The sequence below is a fragment of the Arachis ipaensis genome, chromosome B7 (assembly GCF_059453495.1).
Source record: "Arachis ipaensis isolate K30076 ecotype BB chromosome B7, ASM5945349v1, whole genome shotgun sequence".
Lineage (NCBI taxonomy): Eukaryota > Viridiplantae > Streptophyta > Magnoliopsida > Fabales > Fabaceae > Arachis > Arachis ipaensis.
In genome coordinates, this window is record NC_142442.1 from 138,216,067 (window position 1) to 138,235,873 (window position 19,807).

Below are 19,807 nucleotides of genomic sequence, written 5' to 3' on the forward strand. Positions count from 1 at the left end.
TAAATAAATAAATAGACAAACTTGATGAAACGATGAGAACCTTTTATATATGACAATGGAATGTATCACAAAGCAATACAAAACATATAAAATTCAAGTATGCGAAACAATAATCAGCTCAGCAAAACCAATTAAAAATTAAATTGGGGTTTATCAAAATACTAAAAGGAGTGGTTCGAAATAGATACATATTTGATTTACAATTTTCATTGGAAACATATCTTTACCAAATATGAATGACTTTAAATGAACAAATGAATAATAGGTATCATAGAAAATAAAAAAATACATACAATATCAAAATGCTGTGATGCATTGTTTGAAAAATCCTACAAATATTTGAAGAGATGTTCTACACCTTGTTCCTCCAAAAGGAAGATAAGAAAAATAGTCATAGTCAAGAATAGAGAGAGAGAGAGAGAGAGAGAGAGATATGTTAATGAAAGAATCACAGAAAGTCAGAAAAAGAAAAGCAAGGAACCAATACTATGTTTGAGATTCCATAGGAGCTAGCCATTTCAAATGATTTCCCGCCATTTTATTGTTTGAATTTGATTAGCAGCACTTTCCTCGAGTCAAATCATTTTATTTTTTTATCATCCGTTAAACAAATCTTAGCCTAATCTTACATTCTAAACAATTCAATTGATATTATAAAACCTGCAAATAATAATAATAATAATAATAATAATAATAATAATAATAATTATTATTATTATTATTATTATTATTATTATAAAATATTTTTTCCAAGCCATTATTTTGCACATACCAACCCAAAAATTTAGCAGGCATAACGACAGAAATAGTTGGCAAAGTGAATGTATTCAAACAATTTTAACAAAAATATCTTACTCGAAAGTATGCTCAAATAGAGCTTTCTCTTTTTTTTTTTTTGCTTTAATCTTCTTACAAAAACACAATAGAGGAACAAAGCTCTTAGTTATCACTTACCAGTACTCAAGGTATGCTCAAAATAACTCAACTCGTACTGCATCTGACTGATAAGCTTCCCTTGAACCAAAGAAATACACAACACCCCAACACAGTTTCACATTTCAACACACAACTAGCTTCACAATCCAAAAAAAAAAAATATGAAAAAGACCAACAAAACAAAAGGGGTACTACAAAATTGTTCAAAAATGGCTAAAAAACTTTCACTTACCCGCATAAGTTTTCTCTAGAACTTCCAAGTTCCAGCTGTGAAGCACTCCTCATTTTGTGCTTCATCTTGTTCTCACCCTCCACTGACTTCTCTTTCGCCTTTTCTTCTTTTGAACCAACACCCTTCATATCCAAAGATCAAAACTTTCACTTGCACGAAATACAGAGATATCTTCTACCTGCGTGTCGTTGGACATGCAACCTTGCCGAGCAAGCCAAGACAGATTTTCTTGTGCTTTGATAAGAGGAGAGAGAAGGGGAAGGGTTTTGAAATTAGAGAGAAGAGGAAGGGGGAAGGATTTTCAAAGAAATGAGCGATTTAAGAGAGTAAATGAGAGAAAAATTTAGGGGGAGATAAATGAGGGTTAAAATTTGATTTGTTACTCAAATTTGGTGGAAAATTTTCCGCTCTTTTTGTTCTTCTCCATTTTGGGAGCTGGGATTCTTTATTAATCCCCTTTGAGTTTAAATTCGTGTACTAATTTTAAATGGTAAAATTGAACTCAAATTTTAAAATTCAAAAGGAAAAAGGCGCTAAAATTGGAGTGGGTTTCACTAATAGTGAAATTACATGCTTAAACCAAGGACAATAAACTCTAAAACCAAGTTAACCTTACCCAGTTTAAAACTTTCACAAGTACACGTGCAATATGAAACTTGTAACCACGTGTTAATGTGTTAGCCAATATGGGTTTTTATTACTATTTTGCTATTCTAATTTTACTTATATAAAGATTTTATTTTTCCGTGTTGAAAGTCCTTAATTTATTGGAAATTTGACAATGTACAACTAATAAACATGGGGCAAGAGGATCAAAGTTTACTTGGTGTGGAGCAATAAGAGATGGGAGAGAAAGGGTTTTTGAGCGATTGGATAGGGGGATTTGTAATGGTGAATGGCGTATTCTTTTTTTAGAAGCATGCATCACTTTCCTTCCTAGAATTCAATCCAACCACTACTTGTTGTTTGTCTGTTTGGAAGGAGGCCGGATTGCTAATATAAATAACCCATACAGTTTTGAAGCTTTTTAGATGCAGCTAACGATTTTGGTCGGGTTCTAAAAGAGAATTAAAAAGGTAATGGGACCTATTTTTACTAAGATAAATAATCTAAAACACAATCTCAACACATGGAGGAGGGATATATTTAAGGATATATTAAAAAAGAAAACACAACTTTTGGCAATTGGAGGGATACAAAAATGTACCTCTTATGAAAGAAATAGAAGATTAGATGATTTGGAGAGAAATTTACAAAAATAGTTAGACTACATTATGGACCAAAAAGAAAGACTCTGGCTCCAAAAATCTAGAGTTGAATGGATTAGGGATGGCAACAAAAACACTAAATACTACCAGGTTAAGACCCTTATTAGAAGAAGGAGGAACAAGGTTATTTAATTTGTTTAGGAAATAAAGATGGACAATGGGAGGAGAACAAGACCAATTGAAAAATATGGCTATCAACTTCTACATAAATATATTTACTAAAGAGAAGGCTTGTAAACCCCAAAAAATTAATAAAATCAATTTTTATAATTTAGAGGAATAGAAATATTAAAAATATGAATTTTGACACTAATTTTAAAGATTTTGGCCTAAAATCGGGCCAACGGGCCGAACCGGTTGGACTAGGCCCAAATCGGCCCAAGGCCCAACCTATATAAGCTTCCAAACGAAGCTTTCTACTTAATTTTCACTTCGATATGCTGAAAGAAGAGAGGAGAAAGAGCGTAACCAAAACCCTAACATCTCTGAAATTTAATCGTCCGTAACTTTCAATCCAGAGTTCCAATTAACGAGCCGTGAGCGACCATGTGTTCGACTCGGAATTCTCTACAAAACCCACAGATTAATTTGGTAAGAATCTGGAACTTTTTTACTCAGAATTTTTTTACTCAGTCACTCTTCCCTAATTTCGAAATTTAAGGTTTTGATTTTAAGAGATTATGTAATTTTGATGTTCTAGAGTCGAATTAGCTCGTGGATAGTGTTGGGCTTTGTCCATTTCATCCATGGGCAAGGTAAGGAACTGTTGAACCCTTGTGAATTATTGAATTAGTGAACTATATGATAATTATTGTGATATTGTGTGAAATTAGATTGTGTTCTAATTGATTTGGAGTTCAATTGAGCGGTTTGGAATGAAATCCGGGTGATTAAGCTTGAGAAATTGATGTTTGAAAGTTTGGAGCTTGTGAAATAAGAGATTTTTGAGGTGTTCCGAGCTTAGGGAGGAATCGACCAAGGTATGGTTTTAGTTTCTCGTAGATAATATATAATGTTTTGTGAAAACATAGACTAGATGACCATAGGTTAGGTTGAAAATGTGGGAATATGTTAATGCTAGTAACCTTGATGGAAATGTGGAATTATATTGTGAATGGGTTGATGAATGATGATTTTGTTGAGTTGGTTATAGGGTGTTAATTAATGTTGTTGATGGGGTTGATGAATGATTATTGATGAATGTGAGTATTGATGATGAAAGATTGAGGATTGGTTGAGTTATGTATGTGTATATATATGTGTGTGTGTGTGTGTGTGTGTGTGTGTGTGTGTGTGTGTGTATTTGTTGAATAATAAATAAATTGAGAGTTGGAAATAATTTGAAAAGGGTTTGAAAGGTGGTTTGGTTGGGACCCGAGAAGGGTGGCAAAGTCCAAATTTTAAAGGAGATGATGTCAAAATTTTTATAAAAATTGGAGATTTGGTTGGGACCCGAGAAGGGTGGCAAAGTCCAAATTTTAAAGGAGATGATGTCAAAATTTTTTTAAAAATTGGAGATTTAGTTTGAAGTGTTATTTAGACAAGTATGAATAAAAGAATAATATTATTTGACTTTGATTTATAAAGAAAAGAAATGCATTATGTTTTAGAACTTGATTTACTAAGAATAGTATTATGTTGGAGTTTGAATTTATCAAGAAAAGTATTAGGTTTTAAGTTTTACTTAATTAAGAAGAGAATTCTGTTTTGAGTGTGAATTATTGATGAACGGAATGGGAGGTGTGATGATGATAATTATTGAATGAATTGAATGATGATGAGTATGAATTTGATATGGAATTATTTTGTGAGGATCGTGGTTATTTACCGCCCACCAGTTTTTAAATGAATATGTTTTATGGAGATCGTGGTTATTTACTGCCCATGTGTGTACTGTTTTCCAATTGAAAATGTCTGTGGGGATCGAGGTGGTTTACCGCCTGCAGATGGTGGGGATCGACATGGTTTACCGCTCACCAGGTGAGGATCGTGGTACTGTGCCGCTCACTAGTTTTCAAGAAGACGATGCCCAGGTTAGCTACCAAACATGTTGGCTTGGCTGTATAACCGACAGATGGGACTCATCTGCCATAGGGTAGATATACATCATATGCATATGTGTGTTTTCTTTGATTGTGCATTAATTGGGCTTGCCTATGTGGTTATTATGCTTACCTGCTATATTTGCTATCTGCTGTATCTGTATCCTACTTGTGTTTACTTTGTTTGTATTGCTTGTCTGTGCACCGGAGTTTTAGAGGATTGGAGGAAGGCAGAAATTAGGGCTTATGTTAGAAAGGAATTAGAAATAAGAACCTTAGATAACCTACCCTGTTTATGATTTTCCATTTATAAAATTTAAGATTTAAATCTAAGTGTCGAAGTTCTAGGATCGCCTCTGGCTTTCCCGGGACATTATATGTTATGTATGTGGGCACTATTACCATACCGAGAACCTCCGGTTCTCATTCTATATCTATGTTGTTGTTTTCAAATACAGATCAAGATATGACTCGGTGAGCATCTGGAGGCTTCTCTGGCAAGCGAAGTTGGGAAGTTATATTTTGGGGTTTTCTGTTATATATTTTCTGTTCATAGATTCTCCTATGTATATATATAGATAAATGATGTTTAATTCTCTTAGAGGCTTTTTGGAGAACTAGGTGCTTTCTTTATGCATGTTGGGTTATTTTGGGATATATACTTATGCTCATATATGTATTTATACTCTGGCCAGCCTTAGCTTTGTAGGCTGCATCTGGAGCCTGATATTCTGTATTTTGGTACTCGACTATTTGTATATACTCATGTCTTACCCTTATCTTTTCTTTGGTTTTACGTCTTCGAGTGTAATACGCTTTTCTTTTCGCGATTTTTTGCTTAACCACCCTTCAAGGCTCCTCGAATATTATATTCCTTCAATTCTATTATCTATGTATATTTTATTTTAGAGGTCGTAATATCTCACCGCCTCTATTTTATGACTTAAGCGAAAAGCTCTGTGTGGTAGGGTGTTATATTATGGTATCAGAGCAGTTCATTCCTGTAGAGCCTGAGGGACGGACTAACTATGCTTCTGGGTATACTTTGGTTGTCTGTACATGCTAAACTAGGTTATCTAACTGATAAATGTGGCATGAATGTTCATGAGCATGCATTTGGGACTTTGAAGCACTAGACTTGCGATATTGAGACTGATCACCTTGATATCACTTGTTTGATGTGAACAGGAACCAGACGGTGACTGGTGGACGCGATCGCGGGCGAGACAGAGGTAGAATAGGTACTGCAGACCCTGAAACGACGGGAAATGACCTTGTGAATTTTATGGCTACCTTGGAAAATATGGTTGCGGCTATGCAGGTGACAGCCGAAGCGCTAGGGAATCAAGCTGAAAGTGGGAACGATGCTAATGGGGATAACGGACCAATGACGGTTGTAATGTTTCTGAAGATACATCCACCAATCTTTGGAGGAACCACGAACCCCACTAAGGCCGACAACTGGTTTCAAGCGATTGAGCGGGCTTTACAAGCACAGCAAGTCCCTGAAGATAAATGTGTTGAGTTTGCAACTTATCTGTTAGCGGGTGAAGCCCAGTATTGGTGGCAAGGGACGTGACGCCTTCTACAGAATGGTGATGTTGCTATACCCTGGGATACATTCTAAACTGAGATTTACAAGAAATACTTCCCTAACTCAATCAGAACAGCTAAGAAGCTTGAACTGCTGCAATTGAAACAGGATCAGATGTCGGTCGCTAAATACATGAACAAGTTAGAGGAACTGTGCCGATTCTCTAGGATTCGTCAGGGAACTCCAGGAGACTTTGAGGAGTGGAAGTGCATCAAATATGAAGGAGGACTTCGGAGTGATATATTGAGTTCTGTGGGCTTGATGAAAATCAGAATTTTCTCAGACTTGGTAAACAAGAGTAGACTCGTGGAAGAATGTTTAAAGAAGGCTGCTGTGGCAAGGAGTGAAAGCCGGGAGTTCTGCCGAAGGGTTCACAACCAGAATTTTGCACCGAGGGGCCAAGAGTTCAAGAGGAGTGGCAGTCGCCAGGCGAGTGATAAAGAGAAGCAAGTGACGCCTTACCTAGAGGATGTGAGGTGCCAAAGATGCAAAAGTTTTCATCCGAATAGGCCGTACCGAAAGGGTTTAGGTCTGTGTTATAGGTGCGAGGCACCGGGTTATATCTCCAGAAATTGCTCCCGTAGAAAGGTTCAGGACGCTGATCAATCGTGACCACAAGGTGGAGGTAATCCTGAAAAATGTTAATAGAATTCTAATTGCATTATATGATATTGGGAATGCCGCGTTTAAACATAGTGTATGACAAAGGTGAGGATTTAGAGCTGAAAGTGTTAAGACTTAGTTGTGACTCTAGTGTGCATAGACCAACTTCTCAACTTATAATACTTAGACTTAAGGTTCCTTCTTGTTTACCACTGATAGGATTGGAATGGTTATCAACGCACCGCGTGTTGCTGGATTTCTTTGAATATGTAATTCGATTTATGTCCGAAGGGTCTAAAAAAGCTGATAGTCGCAAGGGGTAGTGTTTGAATTCTATGACGGTGAGCTACAATGGAGATTGATTGTACGATAGGCTTAGTATCCATGGACCTTCGTGACCCGATCGATTCTTTTTCCCTTATAACTTGCTCGAGATTTTGTCTCGGATTCTTTGTTTTCAAAAGATTTAATTGTCTTCCCAATTCTATTTCTTACTTGCATGTAATTGTGCATGAACTTTGTACTCTCCGAGGCAAGCCTAATTTTGTTTTGATACAACCAAGCGATTCTTGAATTTTTGAAAACTAGCAGTCGAATTGCATTTCTCTGTGAACTTGTGTTTCTTCAAAAATCAACGGAGACTTACTTAATTCAATATGCCTTGCTTCTTTCTAATCAGAGTGTTTGATTTGGCTTCCCTCCATGAGATACATCTTAATTCTTATCCTATGTATTTTGTGAAATTTTCTACAACTTTATTTAATCAGAATATAAGACATCCTTCTGATTTCTTGTGAACACCGTTTGGGTTGTTCGTTCGTCCTTTGAGCTTATAATCTTTTTGGAAATCAACTCGAGCTTGATTTTGTATCGCGCACAATTCTTAAATATAACCTTCGGAGCATTAGTTCCTTAGAACGCAATTAAAGGACGCAGAAGATGAAGCTTGGGCGTGTGCAGGATCATGGGGAGTTGTGAAGTTTAATTTCCACAGATTGAACCGTAAGGATACACCGTTTGTATGGATGCCTGAATGCGAATGAAGCTTTCAAACCTTGAGAGAAAGGAATTAACTACAACACTAGTACTCGCGATTACCTGAACTTGACAAACCGTTTAAGGCTTACTATGATACATTACCAAAGGGCTTAGGAGATGTGCTGATGCAATGTTATGATCTATTGGTGGATGCCCTGAGCAGGAAGTCTCTGAGTATTATTTGGAGGACAATTAAAGAGAATGAACCATTAAGCAAGTTTGGAATATTAGGTTAGAAGATGATAAAGTGGATGGAGGTGTCAGACTGGATCAACTGCAAATGTTAGACAATTGTGAGGCTGGGATTCGGAGAGCGCAGTAAAAAGATAAGGAGCTACCAAGAATATCGAAGCTTGTTAGGCAAGGGAATCAAGAAGAGATCAATAGAAAACAGGAATGGAATTTAAATATATAAAAAAAGACTTAGTGTGCCAAATGTCAAAAGTAGACACGTAAATTATTGTCCGAAGCACACATGAGCGAACCTTTGATTCACCTTAAAGTTACTAAGATATATCACAAAAGATGAAGTAGTATAACTCAGCGTTTGACAGGTTATAAGGAAGACTATTTCTTGGAAGCTCAGGCATCCTAGGTCCCAAATTGAAAGCCAAGACAACGGAAAAAAAAAAACTAAGCGAATTCAAGTTGAGGTTTTGACTGAGCAAAGCCGATAGGAAAGTTATGCGGACTGGGAGAGAAAACCTAGATAGTTTAAGGAAAGAAGTTACGCATTCTTCGAGGTTGCTTCAATAGGCTGGAATTGAGGGACAATCAAAACTAAGGGGATGAAACCGAGGTGTATCGAGCCGTTTGAAGTATTAAGACGAATTGGTGGCCAGTGATGTATCAAATAGTTTTACTACCGTATCAGTTGAATTAGAAAAAGATTTAACATTTCAAGTACTTCTGGTTAGAATGAACGATACCAGTGTTGAACGACTATGCGGAAGAGTAGTACCATTAGTAAAGGTTTCTTGGAGTCGAGCTGGAATTGAAGAACACATTTGAGAGCTTGAAATCCAGAATGGGAAGTGACTCCCACACCTATTATCAGGTAACTGAATCTGAATTTTGGGGACAAAATTGTTAATTAGGTGGTAGGATGTAAACCCCTTGCTACTTCATCAATTTTATTGATTAGTGTACCAGTTGTATTTGCTTTTCTTGATGGTTGGTCAAGTAACAAAAATGTTCCATTTTCTGGTATCTCATTATGGATTGTATTAGTTTTTTTTAGTGGGTATTCTTAATTCTATCATCTCTTGAAGCTATTTGTTATAGATCAAAAAATAAACTGAAATTACCACTCCCCACGAATTTTGAATCGATTTTTCTTTTAGTTGTTGAATCTCTCTTTGATTAATCAATGTGTGATATTCCGAATTCTCATTCCTAATACAATCCTGTAAGACTTAAACTCTTTTGATTTGCCATAAGATCTAGATTGAGTTTCCTCTTTGAACAGAGCTAACTAATAAATACTTATCCAATAAATTAATTATTATTCAAAGAAAATATAAGAATTAATTTTTATAATTTAGAGGAGTAGAAATACTAAAAATACGAATTTTGACACTAATTTTAAATATTTTGACCCAAAACCAGGCCAACGGGCCGAACCGGTTGGACCAGGCCCAAACCAGACCAAGGCCAACCTATATAAGCTTCCAAATGAAGATTTCTCCCTCATTTTTCACTTCGATTACGCTGAAAGAAGAGAGGAGAAAGAGCGTAACCAAAACCCTAACGTCTTCGAAATTCAATCGTCCGTAACTTTCAATCCGAAGCTCTGATTGACGAGCGTCAGCGACCACGTGTTCGTCTTAGAATTCTCTAGAAAAATCATAAATCAATTTGGTAAGAATATAGCAATTTCTTACTCAACCACTCTTTTCTAATTTCGAAATTTAAGGTTTTGATTTTAAGAGATTATGTGGTTTTGTTGTTCTAGAGTCGAATTAGCTCGTGGATAGTGTTGGGCTTTGTCCATTTCATCCATGGATAAGGTAAGAAACTATTGAACCCTTGTGAATTATTGAATTAGTGAACCCTATGATAATTATAGTAATATTGTGTTGGCTACCCGGGTTAGCTACCAGACATATCGGATTGGTTGTATAACCAACAGATGAGACTTATCAGCCATAAGGCAGACATACATCAGATGCATATGTGTGTTTTGTTTGAGTGTGCATTAATTGGGCTTGCCTATGTGGTTATTATGCTTACCTGCTATATTTCCTATCTGCTGTATTTGTATCCTACTTGTGTTTGCTTTGTCTGTATTGCTTGTCTGTGCACCGGAGTTTTGGAGGATTGGAGGAAGGCAGAAATTAAGGCTTAAGTTAGAAAGGAATTAGAAATAAGAACCTTAGATAACCTATCCTGTTTATGGTTTTCCATTTATAAACTTTAAGATTTAAATATGAGTGTCGAAGTTTTAGGATCGCCTCTGTCTTTCCCGGGACCTTATATATTATGTATGTGGGCACCATTGCCATGCTGAGAACCTCCGGCTCTCATTCCATATCTATGATGTTGTTTTCATATGCAAGTCGAGATGTGCCTCGGTGAGCATCTGAAGGCTTCTCTGGCAAGCAAAGTTAGGAAGTTATATTTTGGGATTGTCTGTTATGTATTTTTTGTTCATAGATTCTCCTATGTATATATAAAGATAAATAATGTTTAATCATCTTAGACGCTTTTTGGAGAACTAGGTGCTTTCTTCATGCATGTTGGGTTATTTTGGGATATATACTTATGCTCATGTATGTATTTATACTCCGGCCAGCCTTAGCTGTGCAAGCTGTGTCTGGAGCCTGACATTCTATATTTTGGTACTCGACTCTTTGTATATACTCATGTTTTACCCTTATCTTTTCTCTGGTTTTACATCTTCGAGGGTAATGCGCTTTTCTTTTCGTGATTTTTTGCTTAACCACCCTTCATGGCTCCTCGAATATTATATTTCTTCAATTATATTATGTACGCATATTTTATTTTAGAGGTTGTAATACCTCACCACCTTTATTTTACGACTTAAGCGTAAAGTTTTGTGTGGTATGCAACATGAATGACTAAGCCAACAAATTTCTAGATGAAGAAAAAATAAAAAAAGCCATTTATAATATTGGAAGTCTTAAAGTCTTAGGTGAAGACTGAATTCTCAGTATATTTTACCACCACAATTGAAAAATAATTCACAAAGAAGTAGAGTATGTGATCTCTAATGTTTGGGTAAAGCATGAGAAGTGCAAATGTTATATGAAATTTTGTTGGTATTAATTCCAAAAATAGATAAACCAGAATTCATAAACCAATTCAAGCCCATCACAAAAATTTTGGTTGAAAAATTGAAGCCTTTTCTCACTGATCGAATCTGTTCCTTTCAATCTAACTTTGTATTAGGAAGGAACATACATGATAACATAGTGATTGTAAAAGAGATGGTCCATTCTATGAAGAAGTTAAAAGGTAAAAAGGGTTTCATGTCAATAAAAATTGATCTTATTAAAGCGTATGACAGATTAAGCTGGAAGTTCATCCAAGACACCCTTAAGGAATCTGGAATTCCCTATCACATGAGTAACATAATCACACATTGCATCTCATCCCCAAACTTGTTCATAATTTGGAATGGCTAGTAGACTAAAAGCTTTTTTCTCTCCAGAGGGATCAAACAAAGAGACCTCTCCCCTTATGTCTTTGTTATCTATATGGGAAAGTTGTCCCACCTCATCTCTGACGTTGTGAAAAATCATATTTAAAAACCAATGAAAGCAAGAAAAAATGGGCCCGATATTTTTCACCTAATATTCAGAGATGATCTCATTCTTTTCATGGAAGCAACCCATGATCAGATGAAAAAAGCCTTAGATGTTTTAAACAAATTCTATAAAGCTTCTGGACACATAATAAATAACTCTGAAATGAATATCTACTTCCCAAAGAATATTCCAATTAGTAGAAGATAGAGCATTGCTTTAATTAGTGAATTTTCTAAAACAAGGGAAATTGGAAAATATTTGGGAGCAATTGTTTAGGAGAAGAAATTAAGAAAATGAGATTTTAGCTTTATTTTGGAAAGGTCAACAATAAACTTCAAGGTTGGAAGTCCAAGTGCTTGTCTATGGTAGGAAGAATAACGCTAGCACACTCGATTATTAGCACCATGGCTCTATACCCCAAGCAACACTCTCAAATTCCCAAAAGTGTGTGCAATGATATTGAAATAGCCCATAGAGACTTCATTTAGAGACATACTGATCAGAAGCGCAAGGCCCATTTGATTAGTTGGAAGAAGATTCTTTCTCCAAAGGAATATGTGGGTCTTAATATGAGAAACCTCAAATTGGTTAATGAAGCTTTTACTCTCAAAAGAGGATGTCAACTGCTAATCCAACCTACTATTTTATGATTCAGGTATTGATTGCTAAATATGGTAGAGATTCAAATTTCTTCCAATGTCTGAATGTTAAGAAAGATGACTATTTTCTCTGAAAAAATCTCGCAGAAGTTTGGAGCTGCTTAACCAAAAATGTTGGCCAAATTATGGGAAATGGTAACAATATCAATTTTTGGGAAGATGACTAGTTAAAAACAGGTTTGAGGCTTGAAAATATAACATCTCTCATGCTGAGCTTGGAGGAGAAGACCTGAAATCTCAGTAACTATGTTAAAGAAGATGGGGCTTGGGATTTTAAAAAACTCAACTATATATCTTCTGTCGAACTCAATTGTAAACAAGCTTAGCAAGGTCATGTCTCCTTGTAGAGGATGGAGAGGATAAGTTGTATTGGAAGCCCAATCCAAAAGGTGACTTTACAATAAAGGACACTTATGAGAACCTTCTAAATCCGAATAGTGAGGAAGAACAGTCTGAAAAAGAAATCTAAAACTAAAAAGGCATACAACAAATCAATGTTTTTTTGTGGTCTGTGACTCATAATGGTCTCCTAACGACATCCACAATGGCCTCTTAGGGACAAGGTAACAACCCTCTCTGCACTGCTTGTGATGGGAGATAAACCCCTCCCCCCCCCCATGCTATTCAGGATTGTCCTAGAGCCTCTTAACTACGGATACGAGCTCTGAACCTTCAAGTAATTAACCTCTTCTTCAGCTTGGAGATTAAAACATTGATACAGACAATCTAGAGCAAGATTTGGAGAAAAAACAAGATAAGAAGTGGAAAGATGTCTTCATGACTATGGATGGAGCATTTGGAATTATAAAAACGAGTATGTCCATTCGAACATTAACCCCCCCCCCCCCGAATTGAAGTCAAAGAAACCAAAATAAGAAGAATTATGAGGGAAATCGATGAAGCCAGGAATCCTACTTCACAAAATAGACCTAACAACTATAGGGAGATCTCTTGGAAAGTCCTATCAAATGGTTGGACTAAACTCAATGCTGATGGTGCCTTAAGGGGAAATTATGGACCAGCCAATAGAGTGAGAGTGCTCATAAATGATATTGATGGTTGGATTTATGGATTTACGAATAAGATGAACCACACAACAACTCCGGAGGTTGAGGTGCAAACGATCATGGATGGCATGAAGTTGGCATGGGGAAGAGGGATCTCAAAGTTGATAATGGAGTCTGATTCTAAAGTAGTCAGTGAACTAATCCAAAACCCTCGTCTAAATCAAATTTCCTCATTAGGGTGTTAAGAAGAATTACAACTCTGATCAAGAAAAACTAGGAAGTGAAAGTAAAACACGTATTCACTACAAGAAAAACATTACATACTGTCAGATTTAGCGTCGGACGTTAGCGGCGGGTTTATCGGCGGATATGGCAATAAATTCGTCGGGTAAAAAAGTTACTGTCATATTAGATTTTTCAACGGTAAATTCGCTGGTAATATTTGGAGGAAAAAAAGGAAAAATTGGCACAAGCATTACTGTCGGAATTACCAGCGGATAAATCCGACGGTAAACCTGATCTTAAATTTAAAATGTGTGACATTATCCCCTCACTTTCGAGAATACCCTTCTCTCTCCCCTATTCTCCTCTCTCTTCTCTCTCCCCTGCAACTACCTCCGGTAGTCCTCCGCCAGCACCACCCACCTCCATTCTCCTCCAAAGTCTGCGTTAAGTCACATGTATCGTGTTTTATTGTCTCAAACGGAGTTGCTCCCTCTGTCTCTGCCATCGTTGGAAGAGCTACCGCTGCCACTCCCTCTGTCGCCGGAGTTGTGTCTCTCCTCTGTCGTCTAGGTAGGTTGCCCTCATCCCTCTTCTTATTCCATCCTGTTTTTATTTTTTTAATAAAAAACCTACCCCTTTTTTGAACCACCATTCAGGTTCACCTCTGCCTCTGGTTTCTTTGCCCTTTGGCCGCTTCAATTACCGCCTACATCCCCTTCTATTTTTGCCACTTCTAGTTGTCTTGCTTGGCTCCTCTACCCGTGTTTCTGCCAAAGACAAGTGTCTCAGGGTGAAGGGACCCGTGAGGAAAATTCTTCATCACTACCAAGAAATCTCTTTGTGGTGAAGGTAAATTCTTCATTGCTCCTTCCACAATTTTTATCATCCTGCGACTGTTTTGTAATTTGTGTTTTTTTTTTGAAATTCAATCTACCTCTCATATTTGAATATCATTCATTGTAGAATATTAAAGGATTTTGGATTGAAAATGTTATCTATTTTAGTACTTGGGTATTTAGATAATAATTATTCTAAAATTTATACAAATGATAGTATATACTATTACTGTTGCTTGAGTATTTGATGCAAGTTATTTGTTAGAATTTTAAGTTTCAGTGGCCTTAATGTTAGTTTTATGTTATGGTTAGTTCACACTATACTTGTGGTTTGCTATGGTGTTTCTTTAGTTTATCTATGGAACATATTCTAGTATTGCAATTGATCTTGGATGCATTGCAGATTATATATCCGATAAAATACATACATGGCATGGCAAGATCTAATAGTTAAAGAACTACTTAAAGGAGCACATACAAATACCAACAATTCAAGCTAACAAGATAATAGAAGGGGATAAAGAAAAGAAAGCACCTCCACATGCTTCAAATAATCTAGAACATCTGATTGCTGCATGTATTTCATACCTTGAGCAGCATAAAATTCAGATGTGCATTCAAGAAATGGCTTCTCGAAGCTTTCTGCATATATTCCCAGTGCTGTGAACATCTTCAAAAGATAGTTTAGAAGCGTTCTATCCATTGCTTCACCTAATCTGAAATACCAGACGAACAACAGAAAAATGAAAGCTCCATCACAAAAGGACATTTATGCCCCCGTCCCCCCCCCCCCCAAACATGATAATTTAGCTAATCCTTTTTTATGGTAAGAGAGATAAATTAATTCACATAACCACAAATAATTGTCATATATAATAAAGATGTATTCTTTTGGACCAAATTCATTAAAAAATAATTAACAAACTACTCAAGCCAAAACTATTCACAAAATTATCCTTTGTATGTCAACCAGTTACAATGGTTACTGATATATTTTGAAACAGAAAATTAGAAATATTACAAGTATTTTGACAGCACATGCTCCCTCATGGTCTCATCAGTGTCATATCAACTCAGCCCATGCAAGGTAATGGCAAGAAGAAACATAAAATGTATGATGACAGCAAATAGAAAAACCAAAAAAAATACATTCCCTGCCACCATCATATATAAAGAGGTCTGACATTCATTTATAAGATTAGGATTGTAACATAAGGATTTACCTTTCACTTTCAATCATTCTTAGAAGACCGGTAACAGTTTTGTGTTCAACTTCAGGAGATAATGAAAGATGTTAGTGGAAAAGTTGTAAGCCCATGTCCCATAAGGACCGTACATTTGCTGTTTGCTTCACATATGTCCTATCCAGATACAAGGATATACCCTGAATCATCAATATTTGGTCACAAAGATCCTGCCAACATCTCTCAACTAGAGATAAAAAAACAACCAAATAAGGGCTTTGTCCAACCAAAGATTGCAAAGCTGTAGATATATGTGCTTCGCATTCCATTTCAATTCGTTGATAAAGATTTCCAGCCATTTTATATATGCAAAGATCACTGACAGCCTACAGAAGAGTTCACCATAAAATACTAATGAGCTATTTCACCATAAAATTCACAGGGCAAACCCAAGCCAACCCAACTGTGACTAATAAATAATAACAGAATATCTAGGAATACCTGATAAAGCTTTTCCAAATCACAAGAGTCGGGTTGCTTCAAGAATATAGCACAAATAGCAGACTTCAATTTTGCCCATGTAACCTCCTCAAAATTTGTGGACAGTGTTGGCTTACCTTTGAAAGAAAAACAGGGACGTATGAATAATAAATTTAGAAGTTGTCCCTTTGTAAAGCTAAATATTCAAACTTATTTACAATACTACTGTGCCAATTTGTTTTCCAAAGAAAAACAAGAAACTACAAATATGTTCCGCTTCCACATAAAGAAAACAAGCTTACAGTACCACCATGTGTTACATATACATTCACTATAATTATAACCAAGGTTGCGAGAACCGGATCGGTTAATAAACCGGTAAAATAACTGGTTCACTAGTTTTATGGTTCGACCGGAGTTCAACCGAGATTTAACCGGTTCAAATAAATTTTAAACAAAATTATTAAAAATTAAGTATATAATTTCAAATATTTAAATTCAATAATTTCTAACCTAATAAAATTTAAAATTTCACCTTTTTAACTAAACAAAACTCTAATCATCAAAAATCATAATCATCATTGTTAGTTTCAAGATTTCCATCATAGATAGGATTTTCAAAGCACAGCCACAGAAAAAATTCCATTCGTGCACTACATACTTAATGACATCTCATATTATAATAATATTGTGTTCTTACTTACCACTACTACATGATTTATATTTCTAGGACATGAACATCATAGATATTAGGTAATCACAATTCACAACAAAACGCAAACACAGGCTTGAAAACCAGAATGGGGGATTAAGAAAAATTATCTTGTTTAACCAGTGATTTGAATGGGTTTAACATCAGGTTTCTTAACTTCAACCTTGGGAACAGTGACAGTAAGAACACCATTCTCTATGGATGTCTTCACCTGATCCATCTTGGCGTTCTCACGGAACCTGAACCTCCGCATGAACTTGCCACTCACTCACAATATCAGCCATACCCAAATCAGAAAACCAGAAAACCAGCAACAGTATTATTCTAGAAAATTAGCAACATCATTTCAAAAAATCAACAACTCAACAACTCAGGATAATAAAAAATGATCAAAATCAGTAATGCAGTACTATTAACTTAGCAAATCAAGATCACTAAAATAGTAAAATCAGCAACCCAATCAATACCTATTAACAAAAGTACAAAAACAAGTAAAAATAATTCAAGCAGCATTATTTACCAGAGAAGGGTCGTTAGCTCGACGACAACACAGAGAGATCGAGAGTTCAACGGCGACACACAGAGATCGAGGGCTCAATGGCGACACAGAGAGAGGGCTCGACGGTGATAGAGAGGGCTCGACTGCGACAGAGAGAGACGACGGCGACAGAGAGGGCTCGACTGCGATAGAGAGAGACGACGACGAGGGGAAGAGAAATGATGACAGGCGACGAGTATACCTTCACCTTCCACAGGCGATGATTCCTGATGCCACCACGGTCAGTTCCACCCGGCGGCGGCGATGAGACCTAGCAACACGAGGAGATGGGATCTAGGATAAGAGGATCGGCGACGATGAGGCTGGACGCTGGCTGAAGAGACAAGTTTGTCGGCGATGACGACGCTGGGAACTGGGCAGTGGCTTCTGGCTTCCTGCTGCTGTTGGCTGGGAGAGAGAAAGAAAAAGGGCTAGGGTTTCATGGAGTGCAGAGAGAGAAGGGGGGCTGGGTTCTGCGTGAGTGAAAGAGAGAGAAAATGGAAAATTATTATGAGATTATGGGATTTTCAATTTTTAATTTAGTGTACTATAAAGAGTGCTTATACACAATTTTTTATTTGAAGTAATGGAAAGGGCGCTCATTTGTACGTTTTTAATTTTGAAATTAAATGTTTTTAAATTAATATAATTTATTTTATTTTTTGAGTTATTAACCTTTTTTCTTTTGTTTTTAAATTTTTATTTTGATTTTTTACAAAAAAAAATTAAAAAATTTATAAGATATATAAAAATTTTTTTAATAAACATGAAAAACCTTAATTCACTATTTTTTATGGTTAATCGAACTAAGTCTATAACTATCAAAACCGAACCAACAATCAATCTAGTCAAATTACTGGATTATTGGGTCAGCGGTTCAACCGGTGGGTTATTGGTCAAATCGTTTAATCCGATAATAATTTAATAAATATATAAAATTATAATAAAATTAAATTTTAAATATTAAAAATAAGAATTAAATGATAATAACATTTTATATTATTTAAATTTAATTTAATTAAATTATATGTAAATTATGATATAATTCATACTTTTATATAATAGATAAAATAATGAGTAAATATAATAAAAAATCTACTAGTGGCACATATAAAATAATATGGTATATATACAATTATAAGCATTACATCTATTGAAGATTCACTTATCACAGCGAGATGGAGGCTAACCTTAGAGAGCCACTTTTTGAAAGGGATTCAAATAGATGCTTCTATAGCGATCCACACCCTGCTAGTCTACATGTGGAGCGCGTGGGTCAAGGAGAAAGTGTGGGACAACTGCCTAAACCGAGTTCGGTTTGTGATAAAACCGTTCGGTTTTTAACTATTTGACTGCTATTGACCGAGTTAATTGCAAGTCCGGTCTTAATAATGAACCGAATCGGAAAGGACATCGGTTCACTGGTTTTTCAATCGAACCAGCCAGTCCGGTCCGATTCTGATAGCTATGGCTATGTCGTTTAGACTTGCATTTTTATGAGTTTGATTTTAGAGTCAAATATTCATCTTTTACTCACTCTCAGGTTTAAGGATCGAACGTTAGAGATGCCACTTTTTGAAGGGGATTCAAATAGATGCTCCTACAGTGATCCACACCCTGCTGGTCTACGTGTTGAGCGCGCGGGCCAAGGAGGAAGTGCGGGTCAACCGACTAAACCGACTTCGATTCGCGACAAAATCACCCAGTTTTCAAGGGTTTGACCATTGTTGACCGAGTTAATTGCAAGTCCGATGTTAATAATGAACCAAACCGAATAGGACATCGGTTTGCTGGTTTTTTAGTTGAACCGGCCGACCGGTTCGGTTCTGATAACTATGGCTAAGTCGTTTAGACTTTTATTTTTACGAGTTTGATTTTAGAGTCAAATATCCATCTATTTAACTCAAGTAAACGAGCTAGTCCGACAGATTTGGCTCATTTTGACGATCCTAATTAATTCAAGAGCTAGCTCAAATTAATCTTTATTGAATGAATTCTAAAATGATTCTAATTAATAATAATCATATATAAATAAATTCTTATATATAACAATTTAATTATCTTATCTATTATATATTTTCTAGTATATTTTGTGATTGAAAATATCAACATTATGCTCCTATTTTTTAAAAATATTGAATTTTTAAACTTGTCTTTAAAATATATTAATTTAAAACTTCGATTCAAATTAACAGCAAACTTTCCATTAAAAATAATGACTAATTTGTGATCTAATAAGGGAAAAATCTTTTTAAAGAAAAACCTTTTGATTTTAGTTGTTTGTAACATTTTTTAGAATTGACATCTTGCTAGAATATTGTAAATTATTAGTTATTAAAAATTAGCTAGCTAATTATTAGTCACAACTTTGGGACTTTAATTATTCTCTCATTTAAAATAACTTTAGATTAGTGACAAAATTATGACAAATTACATTAGCGTGCTTGGCAATTCCATGAATTTTCCATGGATTTATATAAAGGTTAGCGATTAATATTAACATGAAATAAGGATAGAATAAGGACTAACATTTTTTCTCACAAATTAGTAGCAACATAAAATAAGCGAAGAAAGTCTAACAGTTGTTAATCGGTCGCTAATTCCTCACTAAATAAGCTTTTGATTAGTGACTTTATTGCAACCAGTTACTTCTAAAATTTTCTCGTTTAGCTTTGGAGTTGTT

The 19,807-nt window shown here is 35.7% G+C and overlaps 1 protein-coding gene and 1 pseudogene across 1 annotated transcript; both read right to left on the minus strand.

Moving 5' to 3' along the window:
* Positions 1–971: 971 nt before the first annotated feature.
* On the minus strand, positions 972–15,450 carry LOC110264409 (cullin-4-like). Its single transcript, XM_088492902.1, has 4 exons — positions 15,434–15,450; positions 14,746–14,926; positions 1,169–1,290; positions 972–1,014 (listed from the first exon to the last, which is right to left on the minus strand). Exons 1-4 carry the CDS (start codon positions 15,448–15,450, stop codon positions 972–974), a joined length of 363 nt encoding a protein of 120 aa, XP_088349028.1.
* A 54-nt stretch (positions 15,451–15,504) lies between these two features.
* On the minus strand, positions 15,505–16,839 carry LOC110264410 (cullin-4 pseudogene; annotated as a pseudogene).
* Positions 16,840–19,807: the final 2,968 nt, after the last annotated feature.

Excerpts from the sequence above, each read along its gene's own strand:
- LOC110264409 (XM_088492902.1), bottom strand. Across the intron at positions 1,291-14,745 it reads ATTATTTGAAGCATGTGGAG|GGTGTTGGTTCAAAAGAAGA; the intron begins GTGCTTTCTTTT and ends TTGGATATGAAG. Across the intron at positions 1,015-1,168 it reads TCTAGAGAAAACTTATGCGG|GGAAGCTTATCAGTCAGATG; the intron begins GTAAGTGAAAGT and ends CTTTGGTTCAAG.